General features: G+C 46.6%; 1 protein-coding gene across 1 annotated transcript in view; it reads left to right on the top strand.

Moving 5' to 3' along the window:
- The window catches only part of zfpm2a (zinc finger protein, FOG family member 2a), a 112,290-nt gene extending 94,131 nt beyond the window's left edge, over positions 1 to 18,159 (top strand). Inside the window, exons 6-8 of the mRNA XM_076150570.1 lie at positions 13,758 to 13,964; positions 14,590 to 14,817; positions 15,122 to 18,159. Coding sequence (XP_076006685.1) covers positions 13,758 to 13,964; positions 14,590 to 14,817; positions 15,122 to 17,685 — 2,999 coding nt within the window. The 3' untranslated portion in view covers positions 17,686 to 18,159. The remainder of the gene's footprint in view (positions 1 to 13,757; positions 13,965 to 14,589; positions 14,818 to 15,121) is intronic.
- Positions 18,160 to 18,282: the final 123 nt, after the last annotated feature.

Raw genomic sequence — 18,282 nt, 5'->3', positions numbered from 1 at the left:
TCACATTTGTGATTTCTAACAGATAAAAAGGGCCACAATACATATTTAGCCGCAGAGTAATTAAGCTGCATTAGATTTCATTCATACCTGGCAGAGTGTAATAGTGCACTGTTACACTGTGACGCTTTCAATTAATAAAAACGTCTAAAGCAGCGTACTTGTGGGATCACCATGCAGGGTCGCGCTCCTCTGTATTTGTCATGCGCTGTAAGCCAACACAATTACACAGACCTAACATCGTAATTGCTACGTAGCAGCTTGTACAATAGTAGAAATGGAATTACCTTGACAGAAAGAGCTAGTCGGTCTTTGGGGATAGAGGAGAGTGGAGGGTAGGAGGAAGAGGAGGAAGAGGAGGGGAGGGAGGAGGGGGGGGGGGGGGGGGGGCACAACCTTTTACCCAACTGTAAATCATGCTTCACTTTTAAGAGGCGGGAAAATAAATAATGTCTGAAAGTGCAATGATTTCAGTGATTTAGGGGAGCTTTTGAGAAGCGTATTACGAGAGGTGACAGCTCGCAGGAGATAGGCAGGTGTGTTAAGAGGGAAGGATAAGAGGCTATGACATTATGTCTGCAGGGTTAAGGTGTCACAGTCAAAGCGTGAACCACTATTACCGGATCAATACTTCTCAGTTTTGCACTTATCTCAGGGCCGATAGTTAGCCGGAGCTTGTCTGGATACACACAGCCACTAAACGCCACGACTGAGACCGAGACCAAGACCCCGCACCTTCTTCATTCCCTACAAACAATGGGACAGGAAAAATTAAATATTTGATCATGGTATTCTTCTGCAAATGGTTTATTCCCCACTGATCTAAATGGGTTTGTGGCTTCAGTGACGGATGAGAAGCTCTAATAGTATTTTTCTTCTTGACACTGTGTAGAACAGTGGTGTATTTTTAATTGTGGCTCTATTGTGTGTAACTATCAAGCTTTGTCAATGTAGGTTTGGGTTTTTGTCATCGGGCGCCGGCGTGTCATGGGAGCGGAAAAAACGTGACGTGAACTCCATTGTGAGCGTGAAACAAATATTGCAGTCTTGTCGTGTCCGTTTTAGCACAGGAAAAAGAAACATTGTCACAGTAAAGAAGCGAGGAAAAGTGTGTGTACTTTCAAGTCTTTCATTAAACTTCTGAGGCTTGAGTTAATCCTTGCTGTACATAGAACAAAAACTCAGCATTCAACAATTTAAAAAAAGGCAAGAGAGGGGGAAGGATGGAGAGACGGAGGGAGAGAAAGAAAGAGAGAGAGGAGAGGAGAGGGGAGAGAGGGGGGGGCTGGCCTGATCGCTACATATTCATATTCCTATGCAGGCGTTATCACTTAAAAGGCTTTCTAATTACAACAACAAGACAAAAACTCCTTGGATTCCTTCCAGACCCGCTAAATGATAAAATAAGCTTGCACCCTCTCTCCTTCTTAATCTCTGCAAAGCACCTTGGAGCCTCATCTCCCAAATACAGGCGAATGAATGTGAAAATGCCATTTAGAGATGCAGGTGTGACATTTGATAAGAAACTTCTGGATTAAATATGTTCTGCTAATGAGGAACCCAGCTACCCCATCAGGGCAAACTATTGGTGGGATTGTGTGCGCGCTGATAACATTCCACACGCAAACATCCAAATTCATTATTAATAAACAGCCGCAGTCTCTCTATCACACAGAAAGTCTGGATCCTTCAGTGGAGAGAGAGGGATGTTGCGTCTCATTAAGAGAGGCGAAGGAAAAGAGGGCAGGGGGAGGAGGGGCGGGGGGGTACGGGCGCTGTGTGTTGGGGTATCAACCGTTTTCATATTTAGCTGTTTGGGGCTTTTTTTTGGGGAGGGGAGAGAGGTGATTTCAAAGCGTATGTTAATGCCGCATTGACGTCGGGAAACAAAAGAGTTCAAAGTTTCAGGGGATCTGGCAACGGATGTGATTCTCTAATACAAGAAAAGAGGGGATAGCGGGCTAAGCCATTGGTGCAGTAGACTGGGAAGTCCCTGGCCCCGGCTTGACATTTATAACGATTTGGAGAAGATTAAAGCCGTATTACTGCCGTCGTCTGTAATGTGGCTCTGTAATGAGGTGTGAGTGCATTACAGTGCGGCGGAAGTTAGCTGCTGCTGTTTCAGACCTTTAAAAGAAGAAGAAGAGAGAGGGGTGGGAGTGTGTGGAGGTGGGGGGGTTGGGCTTAAGCGGCGAGTGGGTTCCTTTGACCGCACAGTGGTCATCTGATGCTGGGAGCCGGTGACAGGGATGAGGAAGGACTCCAGAGGCCTGCCAGGGGAAGTGGAGGCTGCCACTGTTGAAGACTTGTCAGTCTAAACCAGCTTAGCTCAGCCAGCCAGCAAAGTGTCTCAGACTGACAGGCGGCGCTCGAGTTATTCGGACCAGTAACCGCTCCACGTCTGCCCGCCTTGGAAATATTTTATATTCAAATAGAAAATTAGAAAGTGGAATGTGTTATTTCCGGCACGGAGCACGGCAAGTCAACATTTTTAAAGCTGCATTGAAGTCCAGAAAAAAATAGCTTTAGGAATTTTGCCAGCACTCCATTTTGACAATTATTATTCAGGCCTGTTGGCTTTCTACAGTATAATAAAAGGCGAGTGGTGCCAGCGCTAAAGAAAAATATGAATATTCTAAAAGCTGTTAAAAAATGCACGTGTTATCTGCAAAAATAAAAACACAGGTAATTTTGTGTTAGCGTGTGCAAATGAAGGTTGCAGGTGTCGCCCACCCATTTAAACGGGCTTTATGATGTTAATTAGTTGTTAGCGTAATTTCCAGCCTCCGCCATCAAGCGTGAGAAGTTCAGAGACCTGCTGTTAACTGAGAGTCAATGCCATGGCACCGTTTCAAGAGCTCCCAAACAGGACGGCCAGTGATAACGAACAGGTGATGGGGCCTGATGCCTATGGCAGCGGATATTGCAAAGACAATTGGATTCGTAGAGAGAAATGAATCTTCCGGACAGCATATCAAATGTTAAAACAACACACATTGCATGCAATTTGCTTATGCAGGCGGGTGATAAAGTGTGCTTATTTAAAAGATAAACAAAGAGGCGATCTAGTGCAGTAAATTGTGCATGTGTGTTTATTCCCTATGAGTAACACCAGAGGTTTATAGTCCCAGACACAGCAGCCGTGCTTTATGGCTCCTCTGTTTGTGTGATAGCAGTATTTATGATATTGGAATTTATGTGGCACTGTATTCCCACTGTCTGTGCAGCGGAGGCGTTCTCTAGTCAAATGCACATAGGTAGATTTGGTGTTTGTCTTGCGTTTGAATGAATGAGGGAGGTCAGATGAATCATCCGTGCGAAGGAATCCGGCCCGCCAAGGTTAAATTCCAGCTTTTTCTCAAGCGACAGACAGAAAAAAGCGCCTGGAACAGAGGTGCCTCGTCTCTTCAGCTCCTGCCGCAGCTAATCTTAACCCCTCGCAATAACATTTCCACTCCGCTTCCTCCGACACATTTTGCTCTCCCGTGCTGTTTGTGTCCTGTTCAGATTTAAACAGCAAACATAAAATGCAGAAGATAACCTGCGGAAGCTTTGGAGAGACTTGACTCCCAACATTATTTTAAAGACCAGATCTGAGAGCGCCGGCGCAACAGTCGGGAGCGATTATCTGCTGTGATCCCTCTGTGATGCACCAAAGTCATTCATCTGCCGATCCTCCACACACCCTACACACACACACACACACACACACACACACACACACAAACACACACACACACACACATACAGCCCTATGCAAAGCCAGTCCCCTAATCATGTCGACACCGTGTGTCAGCGGCGTGGATGAGCAAGGCCTAGAGATGAGAACGGCTCTGTAAACACGGGCAGGCAGCAGGGAGCCCCCACCCCACCACGCTCTGAATATGCAAACTGGAAGATTTAGGGATTTTGCCGGGGCCCAACTTTGTAGCGTCGGCTCAGGGGCCTTCTCCCGACATTTCCCCGGCCTTGCTGACTATGAGATATTGTTCTTAGCTTATGAAGCGCCGCCTGCCTGTTATAAGTCGCGTGTCTTTTGTCAACAGCGTTACAATTATCGCCGCTGATTCTTCCTCTTCCTCTCCCTCTCCTCCCCTTCGGATTTAACTCTTAAACACCCGGCACAGCACGCGTAATATCTACATATTCTGTCGTTGACCTTTGCTGTTGACCTCTAAACGCTCAGATAAACCGACTGAATCTTTATGAGGAACTCTTATTATATTGCCGAAGCCATTTCCCATTTGACCTCTACATTGTTAGGAGTCAACTTTCTTTTTTTTTTCTCTCCCAGCGCCGTTGATTATGAACTATCATGACAGACTAGTAAATCTAGCGAGCATCAACTCTGTGTGTATTCCATAAACAGGCTAATACAATTGGCTGTATCAAATGGGATGTATATTAACACCAGTCAACGGGCGCTCTCTGGCTGTCAGGATTCTATTATGGAACATGCTCCCGCCCCTTGTTTTGATACAGCGGTAATTTAAAGACCGATCTTAATTGACTTATTTTTTCCGCATGTCTGTCTGTCTGTCTGTCGCTTGTGCACGCGCCGCAATAAGAGTCTTGTTTCTTTATTGGGCCACACACAATGTACTGAGTTCAATTTTACCATTCATAATGAATGCAGCCTCGCCATTCAAATGCAGCCATAAGCACACAGCAGATAAGAATTTAATTAAATGTAGATTAAAACCAAACAGGAAAACACACTGGCTGATAATTTTTTATCACATCCCCTGGTCATATTTTTTTCCCCTCATACTTTCGACTTGTTCTTCCTTGGGCTACATCTTTTCAGCTTGCCAAAAGTGGCGAAACACCTCACACATCTCACCGTGGCGCCGTGAGATTGTGTAAAATGCAAAACGAGGGGCGGTCACACGATTAATCAGAATCCTCGCGTCTGGGGGAAAAGATGGAGCCGGGGCGGGGGTGTGTGTGTGTGTGTGGGGGAGGGGGGTGTTGAGGGCGGAGGGTGTGTGTGTGGGGTGGGGGCGACAGAGGTGCAAGGAAGGAATTAGTTGCTTCATCCCAAATTTGCATCATCTTCCAAAGGACAACCCCAGCACTGTAGGCAAGGGGAAACATATCTCACTCTGCAGGAACAATTAAATATTTTCCACAATGCTGAATAAATGTCACCTTCAGTATCAAATTGTCCATACTTGCTAAACACGATGTTACACTGAGTGCCTGGAAAGCTCGCCTGAGCACTAGTGCAAAATTCAGATGTGGACCACAGCCTCGACTAACACACTGTAACACACGTTCGGGAGCTGTTCACCTCAGGCATTAATAGTGTGTTGAACTCCACTGAGGATAACAGCGAGCAGGAGACAACTGCAGCCTTGTCAGGGATTTCCCACTGTTGGAATATTACACCGGGGTGCTCCGTTACACACTCAACTTTGTACACTGCGCTGCATTTTAAGAGACTGAATTCCCCCCAAATGATCTATTTCAACAGAACACTTACCCATCGCAAGGTTTTTGTCAAATATGAAATCCCGACTGCTCAGGAATGTTGTGCACATACTTTACTTCTCTCCATCTGTTCTACTTATCATTTAGCAAATTTCACTCCCATCCAGCGTCTCCAACAGTTTCACACAGCTGCTGGCTTTGATGTTTACCTGAATATGGCGTGAAAGATAAATTCCGCTCATCCATTTTTTTTAATCAGACGTGATGCCCACATCTTGCGCCTGCACGCACAGATTCTCTATGTCGTGCTCAGATAAGGAAGCTTGTGTAATCCTCAAAATTGCATGATGGTAAAGTAGAATTTGGAATCACTTTGTTAGGAGAAGAATAAAATATGCTGCACATGCATTACCGAAAAAAAAAAGGTGAAAACACGGCGGTAATGTTGCAGTGGACTTCACTTCTGCCATCGCTGCCACTTCCACAGCGGCTGACAACGCCGTGCCGCCGCCGCTCGCCTGCCTGGCTGTGCCCGTGCCCGCCTGCCCACCGTGCCGGCGCTGCATCTCAGTTCCACTCTATTACCCTCACGCAGGCGATTGGCCTTTTCTGTGGGGAAAAGAGCAATTTCCTGTCGCAGTCTGTTTGATCAAGTGCTAAACCCTTGTGATCAATAGAGAGACAGATGTCGGCTCCAGATGGCCGCGTGGTGATACCTGGGGCAGCGCCGGGGCTTGCCAGGACGACAGAATGGCAATGAGCAAGGGCAGCGGCTGTGCTCCCGATGCACCAGCCACCGAGACACAATGTGACAAACGCAATTAGGCCTTTTAGCTGCAGATTATTTATTTCTCTTGCAAACCCACAGAAAATTTAATTAGCACATACTTTAAGCAATATGTAGAATTACAGGGGTGCAGAGACACAGGGCATGCTGGGATCTTGCACTGGTGCCTGGTGTGTGTGTATGCGTGTGTGTGTGTGTGTGTGTATGTGTTTGTACATGTGTGTGTACTGTATTCAATCCCTGTGTTGCTCTGCTTTGTATAGCAAACTGGCACGCTCTCAAATAAGCTCATATATTGTTTGTATGATTGAACAATTATGTAAGTTTTTAAGGCTCAAACCAGTGTCATAAGCATTCAGGAACAGAAACACACAACCTCATGAATTCCATTCTCTATGACCAGATCAATAATGTTGAATTCCAAAATGCATGACAGGTGCATCTCTCTGGCTCTCTGTCCTTCTGGAGACGAAAAAATAACTGCCAACGCCAGAAGGCCAAAAAAGACCTTTCCAAAAAGAGAGAGGGAGCGAGAGAGAGAGAGAGAGAGAGTCCCATTTTTTAAACGGCAAGCATTTGCATTAGGGCTGGCATCCACGAGACACCCCCGCATACACACACACACACGCACACACACACACACACACACACCCACGCACATAAAAACACACTCACATAAGGCGGCCAACCAGCCCATGTGGCGCAGGGCCGGAGCCATGTTGGAGGAACCACTGAGGCGCGTGGTGATGGCGCAGCACTCTCTCAGGAAAACTGAGCTCGCCGCCGTTGGCCCTTCGCCGTTCACCTGCTCCCACCGAGGCATGATGGGTAGGGGGGGGGGGAGGACGTGGGCCATGGGGCCGCAGCTGGGGAGGGGTAGGCAGGGGCAGGGTCTGCTGTAACACTCAACACAGCAGCGTCCTGTCACGAGGGGTCTTCTGGTCCCATTAGCGGGGGCTTGGTCAGGACGGGCCCCCAACCAGCCTGCCTCCACAGCGGGGGCCGCAATAAACACATGTCGACCGGCCACAACCAGGACACAGGCAGCCCTACCCGCCGAGCGGCACGGCTAATAGAGTGCTCAATGGGACAAACCTGTCCAAATAAAGAATAAAGCAGAGAGGAGTGCAGAGGAGCCAGTCACAGCTTTCCTTTAATAGCGTCCTCCACTTTATTGTGGACAGGGAGGAGCTGAGTGTGTGTGGCAGCTAATGAGGGAGAACAGCTTTGTACTGTAGCTCTTCTCACGGAATGTGTGGCTGGCATTGTCTCAGACTGACAGCGTCGGAGCTACATACGTTTATATCCGCACACACAGTATAGAAAATGTTCAATGTTCTCGGCGTCGGAGGAGGATGTTGAATTTGTTTGGAGAAATGTAAACGTTAGAATAAGATCGCTATAATAAATCCAACGAGGAAAGCATCGGTTTTGTTTCAAATCTTTCTCCTCCGACAGATTTTTGACATGGGAATGGAGATATTTGTCTAGAAACAACAACAACAACAACAACAACAACAAATATTCAAGCTCAACCACGCTCTTAATTCACATTTGTTATTTTTTCCCTGTGAACATTACAGGATTATTACCAGGCAAACATCCCTTTGCCAGATTTATTCTCAGCGCCCCAGCAGAGCCTCATGAATCCACAGCCTGGTCACTGACAAAAAAAAAACTCATTTCATTTCAAACCGTTAAAACATTTGCTGAATCATTGTTCGAAACTTTTTTCTCTCCAGCTGTTTTTGTCTCCAAACAATCGTAAATGTGTGTTGAATGACATTGTGCTGGTTTTATGTCTTTGTTGCCTGTGACTGTATACTGTAGAGAGCGTGTGTGTGTGTGTGTGTGTGTGTGTGTGTGTGTGTGTGAGGCTCCCCTGGGAGGACTTTTTAATTTGTGGATTCTGACCTGCGTGCCACTCGCCCAAAGCCATCCGCACGCTCTGGGTACTGGCTATATCTGCACAAAAAAAAAAAGACTTGATGCTAAAATTAGTCTGGACACTGTTGTAGAGCAAAAGGAGCGAAATCTGGAGGTTTGGCGTGTCAGGCGAGAAAAAGCAAGTCAGGGCTCCGCAAACACATATTTACACAGAAATATCCCCTTAGCTGAAAAATACAAGACGGCTCGGCCTGCTGAAGAAACTCTTTGTACATTTTTAGAAATAAACCTGAAACGTGAAAAAAAATGATTACTGCCATTCAAAAAGAAACAGACAAAACATTTAAACACATTTGAATAAGACATTTTAAGCCTGTGTTGTAAAAAATTCATGGAAAAGATCAAGTTCAAATTAAATATGAGTTTTGATTGATGAAATGTTTTTCTCCTGAGAGTGAGATCTTTAGTATCTACCTGCATGGATGCATAGGCTTCATCTCTGCATCAACAGAGCTGCAGCGATAAACAGCACCGGCCGCATGGCTGCTGGAGCTTTAGCATGAGAAGAGTGCCTCCTAGTGGTCAAACTAAATAGGAGACGGTGAAGGAGTGACTGAGAGAGATGGAGAGAAAAAGAGGGAGAGAGTCAATCTGTGTCAGTGCCTTAGTGAAATAATAGTACAGTCAGCTAATTCTAGTTTAGTGTAGCGTCAATAATGGTGAGCTTGTTTGACCCTGTGAATGATGTTCCTGCTCCGGTCTAACTCAGCGTTTTCCCTTTCTGCTCCGAATTGGATCCTGATGCTTCAGTCATGAGTCATGCCAATGCGTTCGCCTCTGATGATCCAGAAACAGTCCAAATATTTACCGGCGTTCACCAGGAGGAATTGTTTGGTTGTTTGTCGGAGCTCCGTCTGCTGTCAGGTGCAGATAGAGATATTATTCATTGATGTGACTCATATTCAGGCATCAAACTTAGCTTTACTTCGACGCGTTCTGTTGTAATTTGCCTCTCCAGACACACAAAACAGAAGCAGATAACAACACACAGCTACTTGATATTCGTAGGTGCGAGGAGCTTGTTCCCATTTGACCAGGAGGAGTTGGAGCTGATTTGAAGACAAGAGGAGTCGAGGTCTTTAATTACAAGCCTCTCTGCGGCTCCAGGCACTGTCGGCCTCCCTTCACAATTAAGACCAGCAGTTAGTACACAGCCAATAGACTCAGACAAGAACTAAAAAGGCCAGAATGGAAACAACAAAGGAAACCGGGACAGGCTTAGTGATATCGGGGCCCTCAGCAAACACGTGGAGGAGAGGAGGCTCTGCGTTGATGAAGTCTTTTAAAACAGGAAGGACTACATCTGTGTTATATACGTGTTTTGCGGTGGTGTTAAAGGACAGTTTGCAACAGGAAAAGAAATTCTGATTTGACTTTCATTTCCTCCAAATAGCATCTAGCATGTATAGTGACTGTGTGCTCTTCTAGCTGGCGGCCCCAGGCAGCTGCTTACCTCACACAAGGAAAAGGTTTTCCAAATCACCATTAAGGTTAAAAGGAGAAATATGAGTTATACTTCAGATTTGGTAACACGAATACAAATCCCTTCAACGGCTCAGTCGCTCCCATTTCCCCGACGTGAACTGTGATTCTTTATAACACGCGGCCTGCGATGCATTCAGATAATGTGGATGGGCTACTGTTAGTTTTCCCAGAAGCCCCATTCTCGCCGGCGTAATATGTGGTTGTGGTGCAATGGGACTGTACTCCACTGCTGTAATGGCCTCTGCAGCGGTAATGTGTTTGGACAGATGGGAGAGGCGAGTGCTGATGTGCTTAACTACGCATTTTACAGCTCAACTATTAAAGAGTTGTGCTGTTTACACACCAACATTTGAATACCTGTCTTCAGGCCAGTTTAATTATCCAGGCCCTTCTGTTATTTCTGCTGCTTTGTTGTCTCTCAGCTCTGCACAAGGCATGAGAGATTTGTTTGCAGCTTCATTAAGATATGGTGCTGGTAGCCGTTTGCAGGCAGGAGAGAAAAAATATAATATAAAACATTCCTCCTTGCTGGAGTATCTCCTCCTCTATTCTCCCTGCTCCCCCCGTACATACACAGATACTGCACACATCCCTTTTCTTATAAAGTCATTTAAAGTGAGAAAATTAAAAATGCTCTGTGATGCCTGCACTTTGAAATCTCTTGGGGCTTTAGGCAAAGGGGAGGGACACACGCCGCCCCCCCTCCCCCCCAGCCCCGGTGCGATTCATCCTGAGACGTTTGATTAGTTTAGAAGTACTTATAGGGGGGAAAGGGGCCGGCATTATAATTTTTGTTTCATGAATTCCTTCATATGTTCATCTTCAACTGTGCGTTCAAATAAACCATTAATCAAAGGGAAGAGAGGGAAGAGGGCATTTAGCCAGCAGAGCCATAGTCTCAGGGCCTCAGTGAGCTGGTGGATATGGTATTGAGAGACTGAAGGAAGCAGTGGTTTTTAATTATCTGGACTACGTACAGGATGCCGTTTTTGATTGTTTTAATGAGGCAGCTGGCCTATTGTCTCCCCTTAATTCCTCCATTGTTTTTAGAATATGTCATAGTTCTTTATTCTTTTATCAGGTGCTCTGCAGGAGGATTTAGACAATAGCCTTCATTCCAACTGCATTGGCCACTGCACAAAGGCGGCTCGCTGCAGACAGTTAGCAGGCAAACAAGTGCAAATCACATGCCGCACTTTTTTCCTGCCTTTCCCCTACTTTCACCACTTCACTGGGTTTGGTCTCTCACTCGAACCCCTGACCCCCTTTCCTTCTCAGTGCCATTCACACGGCTCATGCCATTGTCATAGGTGGCTCACCTGTGTTTCTGTGATCTGAATCGCCTGTCGTGGAAAAGCTGTCAGAAGAAAATAAGTGTGACAAATCTTGCCAGAATGTTGGAGCAGTTTTTCCGTGTTGCTCCCCCGACTCCTGTGAGTGCATCGATGATAACTTGTATTGTATATTGCACATGTTAGCTAAAATGACACAAAGACACACAGAGAATCCCAATCTCCATCTCAGTGTTTCTCAAACTGAGGTACATGAGTCGTTGGTGGTGGTTTGATTACATATTAAGAATTTAATACAGACAATAATTCAAATTGTTCTTCTTCTTATCCCATGTGCACATCATGTACTTCCATTCAATTGCACTCCATTTCAGCACAGCACTCATGAGGTCGGTTGACATTTGAGAACCACAAATGTATCTCATGTTAATTGAGATGAAAATTGTCTAAATCTGGATCTATGATGTAATGAATTGCAGTAAATAATTGTGTCATTTCTTTAGGGGTAAGATTTGTGATTCTAATTGAGATTGTATTCCCACTAATACACAGTAGGTCTATTATTAAATCACAAATGTGCAGCCATAAAGCGTACGGCGTGTTACCTTGTCTCAGTTGCTTGACTGTAACATGCAGAGTGCTGCCTCAGTGTTTTGTTCAGCTCAGTAAAACTGGGACGTGCAGTCCTAAAACTCACTTCCAGCTTCCCCGCACACAACAGATGGATCTGTAACATTCTTGGCTGAAGCCGTCCAATGGCAGCGCCTCTTCTGTTGTCATACTGCTGCAGTAAAACATTTTCATCAGACTCTACATAATCTACTTCATTTCAGCAGAGGCGAGCATACATTAGCTTTGATTTAGATTGATCCAAAAACACTGATTTGTATCTGAGCATGTCAGGGCCTGGTTGTTAATTCTCTTTGTACGCCGGATGCGTCTGAACTAAGAGATCCATACAGAGGAGGGAAACTTTTCTGTGGCTGTGACTGCGATACAGTCCCTGCCATTGTCATCGACAGTTTGTATCTACCTTGATGGTAACTTGGGCAGACAGTGGAGAGGAGTTTTGTTATTTTAATTAGGAGATAAAAATTCAAAGGGCCTCTCCAGGCAGTGTGTGGTATGACAGAATCAAAACGATGAAGTGGAGCGGCCTGAAGTGTGTGTCTCGTCACAGCAGATTGGCCGACAGATAGGCACTGCTCTTTAAAGTGGCGCTGACATGTGCACGCACAGGCGCACGCACACACACACACACACAGCCTGCACACAAATGGGACTTTGAAAGATAGCATATTTTAATACTATTTCACTCCTTTGACACATTTGTGCTGGTCTAATTTTCAGTGCTTCACCAGCAGATAGCAAGGGCTAGAAAGGTTTTAATCAAAACAGTGATGTGAAATCTGAAATATTCAATTTAGAATTGAAATAATGGAGCAATTCTTTCCACAAGCCTAACAATGATTTATACATAATGCATGTCATGCTAGTGTAAAGTCATAGTGTCTCTATTTCCCTCTGTTGCTTTTCCATTTCCAATAAATCCACAGAAAAATGGATTGTTTTGATAATGTACCTGACTGGAGCACCTTAGCCCCGTCTGCAGTGCACTTTAAACCTGGTGATTCACTGCTTTTGTGTAAACATGAGTAATCAGTGTTCCACGTGGGTGGGGTGTTAGGAGCTGCGTCCCACTGCCTTCACACCTCTCCTCAGGCCTCCTCCTCTTTATTCCACATCAGCCAGGGCTCAAATCACATGTCCCCTCTCAGCCTGACGCTCCGACGGCGTGTTTGCACATCTTTGAAAGCTAACAGCACGCTTTAATTAATTGTCCAGCTTTCCTCAGAAACAATGTCCTAATTCTGCCATTTAGTGGCAGCGTATCATAGTTTGTTGTTATCTCCCCCGCCAGATTTCTGTAAATAGTCATATTAAAAACTTTAATCTCTTCAATGGAAAATGAAGTGCCGCTGAAAAGCCTGTCATGTGCCGAGATAAATATTATCTAAGCAAAAACCTTCACTCTCTCCCTCTCCCCCCTTCCTTCCTCTTGCACCCCCTTCTCTGACTTAATGAATATGTTCAGAAGATTTCAGAGGAATGCTTAATCCCAAAACACAACAATCTAATAATGTAGAGGACCTGTCTCAGTGTTCCAGCAGGCAGCAGCACTGTGGGCTACGCTTCACCAGCTGAAGTCCTACTTTGGAACAACCACATTGATTTTTAACAGTAAAATGGGAAAAGTACATTTACTGATGCTTAAAAGAATTTGTATCAGTGTTTTTGTTTCAGGAGCATTCAGCGTTGTTGTGACAGGTTCATAAAGCCGGTTGCTGAACAAGCATCATGATATAATGACCCTTGATTATAGAAAATGTTTATTCGGACAGAAATATGGCTTTGGTGACATTTTTAAAAACATGTGACTTGTTAAGATGGAGATTTTCCACAGTGTGTTGAGCAAAAGAAATGATAAGAAATCCAATAGAAATCCAGATCCACTTTAGTTACTCAACAATACATTTACCAAAGTGTTATTCTGCTATTTGTGAATCCCATCAGACCTGCTTTAATCATCAATCATCGTCCTTCAGAAGATTTTCTCCCATCGCAGAAAAACACTGACAGGCATATGTGAGACATTATCACACATTTATCTTATATTTCACAGCAAACGTGTCAAGAGATCACTTCCTTCACCACAGCACACACAGACACAAAAACTATGTGTGTACATGCAACAAAATCATTCTCTCCTCTCGCAGCAAGCCTTTAAAAGTCTCCTCTATCTCTGTTTTGTGCAGGAGGCCAACTGTGGTGCACCACCACCAAGAACATGATGGAGGGCGAGGAGCTGGTGGCATTTGCAGTGGACTTTGACTCTCGTCTGCAGGCGGTGAACCACATGTCTCTGAGCGAGGGCATGTACCCAGCCAGGCTGCTGGACAGCATCCAGCTCCTGCCACAGCAGGCCGCCATGGCCTCCATCCTGCCCACTGCCATCGTCAACAGTGAGTGGCCCCAGACACACACACATGCTTTTGTTCTTTGCTGTGCCGACTATCTCAGTCTCTCTCTCTCTCGCTCCCCCTAACACACACACATACACACATACACACACACGCACTCCAGTCCACAGCCTGCACTCAGTCACCTGCTTAACAAGGAGCGTCGTCTCCGCCGGGCGTAGATTAACCCAGATGCGTCTCTGCAGTGGAGATAAGAGCCGTCGACCTTCAAGTTTTGGGTTCACATAAACACAACTAACGTGCTAATTGCAAAATACACGCCTCATGCAAATAGTGTGTTTGTTTACTTAGTGAGGGCTATCTAGGTTCAGCTCAACAGGGAGGCTTCTGTAAGCAGATGGCCCAGCGCTCCTGTTTGCCCTTGAGAAAGGGCATCAACCCAAGGGTAGCAGCAGAGCGATATGCAGCAGCCGAGGATTTGGTACAAAAGCTTTTGAATGTTGGCTTTGAGAGTCATAAGAGTAGAAGTGTAGAAGAGGGGTGTGTGTGTGTAGGCTTGTGGGTCCACATAGGAAAGTCCTTTATCTTTATAGTTCTGTGTGAATGTACAGCGTAAGTCTCCGACCCTGACATCACATCCCCTCTGTTCCTCTCTGTGTCTCTCCAGAGGACATCTTCCCCTGTAAGGCGTGTGGAATCTGGTTTCGGAGTGAGAGGAACCTGCAGGCCCACCTGATGTACTACTGCAGCGGGCGACAGAGGGAGCCAGAGACTGTAGTGGAGGAGAACGACACCGGACCCCACCAGACCCCCAGCATCTGCCCCTTCCCTCAGTGCAACAAGAGCTTCTCAGGAGCCCGAGCCCTGGAAATGCACTTGAGCACCTCACACAGCGGTGAGTGGCAACATGATGTATGAGAGAGTTTGGCCACTTTTTTCACAACTCCACAGTTCTGTCATGGAAGATTGTTACCTTATATCAATTTGAAAAAGATGGAGTTCTGAGAAGTGTTGTTTCAGAAGGAAATGTCTTTTTACTGTCAGTTAGCACAGTTGACAGTTAATCTTTGAGCAAGAAATGTAGCGGATGTGAATAAGTTTGGCATAACGCACGCGTGTTTGATGGTTTCTGCTCTGAACTATAAAGGAGAAGTGGGAGGCGAGATTCTGAGCATTTCTGCCTTTTATCTCTTTCGCAGGTGTCAAAATGGAAGAGAGCCTCCCTCCTGGCACCAGTTTGAAATGCACAATCTGTAGCTACACGGCAGATTCTCTTATTACATTCCAGCATCACATCATGTCTCACCTGTCACAGGCGGCCTTCAGATGCAATCACTGCCATATCAGCTTCCAGAGCCACAGGGAACTCTTACAGCATCAGGACTTACATGGGCACGGCAGCAAACTTCACAGGGAAGGCGACGGCACCGAGCTTTCCCCCAGGGGGCCCGAGGAAAGCCTCCAGCAGCAGCAGCAGCAGACCCGCGTTGAGCTCGCCAACAGGAAGGATGCTCTGCTGGGGAGTCCCAAAGGGGCCCTCAATAAGGAGACCAATACAGACGGAGAGGCTGACAAGGCTGAGAAGAAGCCCATGCTGTCCGTTCAGAAGGGGGACGCCCACCCAGGCAGCAAAGCCAGTTTTTCTTATACCAGGATCAAGTCTGAGCCCTCCAGCCCCCGACTAGCCTCCTCCCCTGTGCAGCATAACATGCCTACGTTTCCCATGGGCCCTTTCTTGTCTCAGTTTGCTTTCTCCCAGGACATTTCAGTAGTCCCACAGGCTTCAGAGATACTGGCTAAAATGTCAGAGCTGGTTCACCGGAGGCTGCGTCATGGAGGGAACAGCTACCCCCCTGTGATCTACAGCCCTCTTATGCCCAAGGGGGCCACCTGTTTCGAATGCAATATCACCTTCAGCAACCTGGACAACTATTTGGTCCACAAAAAGCACTACTGCAACAGCCGCTGGCAACACATGACAAAGTCCCCGGACTTCTCGGCCCTGTCAGACAAAGTTCCCGAGGCGGTGAGCCCCAACAGCGGCCACAGTTCAGTTAGCATCTTGGCGTCCTGCCACCCTGCAGAGACCGACAACCACCTCATGCAGTCTGCATGTCTGACCTCCAATGTTTTGGATATGATCAATGCTGGGGCCAAAGGGCCTGAGAAGGATCTTGCAGGGCAGGTGAAGAAGGTCTCCACCCCAACCGGGGCTGAGGAGAGGCTGAACGGGAAACCCATGGAGGGGAAAAGCCCCACTACGGGTTTGGTGGAGAGTGACAACGACCCAACCAAGACCACGTGTGAGGCTTGTAATATCACCTTCAGTCGTCATGAGACCTTCATGGTCCACAAGCAGTACTACTGTGCCACCCGTCACGACCCACCCATGAAACGCATGTCTGCCAACAAGGTGCCGTCCATGCAGAGAACCATGAGGACCCGCAAGCGCAGGAAGATGTATGAGATGTGTCTCCCTGACCAGGAGCACCAGAGGCCCCCGATGGGTCAGCCAGGTTTCCTTGGGGTTCCACCTCTGGGGAACCCTTGTACATCCCATGAAGCTGTAGAAAGCCTCGCTGACCGCTTCCACCCTCGCTGTGACATCTTCCCAGGTATGGTACCCAAACACCTGGAGGCTTCTCTCACTGTCACTAAACCTATCGTGGCTCCCAAATGCAATACCATGGAGCAGCAGGAGCTAGATGCTCCTATTGATCTCAGCAAAAAGTGTTCGCCAGTCTCTGACAAGACATGTAGCTCACCTAAAAGACTGTTGGACTATCACGAATGTGCAGTGTGCAAGATAAGTTTTAACAAAGTAGAGAATTACCTGGCGCACAAACAGAACTTTTGCCCTGCAACAGCCGCCGCTGGTACCGCCCAGCAACAACAACCACAACAGCAGCAACAACACAATGAGACTGGAAGCCTAGAGCCGGCCATTTTCCCCGATGTGAAGAGCGAAGGCAATAACAACCCTAATGATGCCTTCGATAAGAGCCCAGGCAAGTGTGAGAAGAACGGCAACGGGAAGGGGATGGTGCAAAATGGAGGTATGTTCCCTCCTCACCTGGGGTCTGTGCCGGGACTCAAGCCTTTCGCTGAGCCTCAGATCATCCCATCAAAAGATGAGAACAAGAACATGTTTCTGCCCCACTGCCTTTATCCCGGGGCAATTAAGAAAGTCAAGGGTCCCGAGCAAACATCTCCATTTTTTGGGATAAAGCCGACCGATTACGTGACTGGCGGGCCGGCGATGCAGGGCGAGTCCAGCGAACAAGAGCAGGGTGTTAATGGGAGTGGAGGAGGCTCAGGAGGAGGAGGAGAGCCAGGGACACCGAGAGAGCAGGCACAGCAGCCCGCCGCCAATGGCTGCCCACACCCTGGCAAGGAGCCGGCGCCACTGCTCCCCAAAAACCGGGGCATGGTCATCGTCAACGGGGGGCACAAACCCGAAGAGCGCTCAGGCACGGCTCCCCCACAGCAAGAAAACCAGTCTCATAACCCTCAGCAGCCAGACGGCCAGCCGCCCAATCCCTCACCTACGTGGTCCGGTGAGAACCAGGCTGACTCCAACGAGAACATGTCGCCTTCCTCCAAATCCCCAAGCGAGGAGGCACCCACAGCCAATAAAGGTGTGAACGGCTCTGGAAGTGGCAAATACTGCCGCCTGTGCGACATCCAGTTCAACAACCTGTCAAACTTTATTACCCATAAGAAGTTTTACTGTTCATCACATGCTGCCGAGCATGTAAAATAAGTAGAGAAGAACAACTCCCATCCTTCGCCTCTGTCCCACACCTTTTCCCCCACTTTGGCCCTTTTTTCTCCTTTGTTTTGGTACACTGTTGTGTCTGGAATAGTGCATCATGCAGTGCTAAACACTGCTTGTGGACAATCAAGAGAAGCTTCTTCTTTCATCGTTTTAAGACTTAAAAATGCAAAAACCATTGGTTAAAAAAGAAAAAGAAAAGAAAAATGAATCAAGAATAATATTGGTGCCACTTTCACATTATTTATTTTACAATCAGTATTAATAGAAGTAGTGATCTTAATTTAAATTCAAAATGAAATTTATATCAGAGTTGTTTGTAATGTTATTGTATAGTCATTCTTGTGTAGCACACATATTGTTTACACTGTAATGTAGGCTCAATGAAACAATAGACAATACAAAAATGAGATGCATTTTAGACACAAAAATAGCTACTGAGGCACTTGTGTATTCTTATTTGCTGTACCAGTTTCTGTATATGCCCAAAAATGTCACTTGCAGATCGCAGTGAATGACTTGTGAGCCTTCAAAAAACTCACCGTTTGGCGGTGATAACCAGGCACAACCCTGCATCGTACATTT

Source organism: Genypterus blacodes, unplaced genomic scaffold (assembly GCF_046128005.1).
Source record: "Genypterus blacodes isolate CSIRO-AG114 ecotype Tasmania unplaced genomic scaffold, CSIRO-AGI_Gbla_v1 ptg000052l_1, whole genome shotgun sequence".
Lineage (NCBI taxonomy): Eukaryota > Metazoa > Chordata > Actinopteri > Ophidiiformes > Ophidiidae > Genypterus > Genypterus blacodes.
This window is presented reverse-complemented; position numbering and strand designations above follow the sequence as displayed.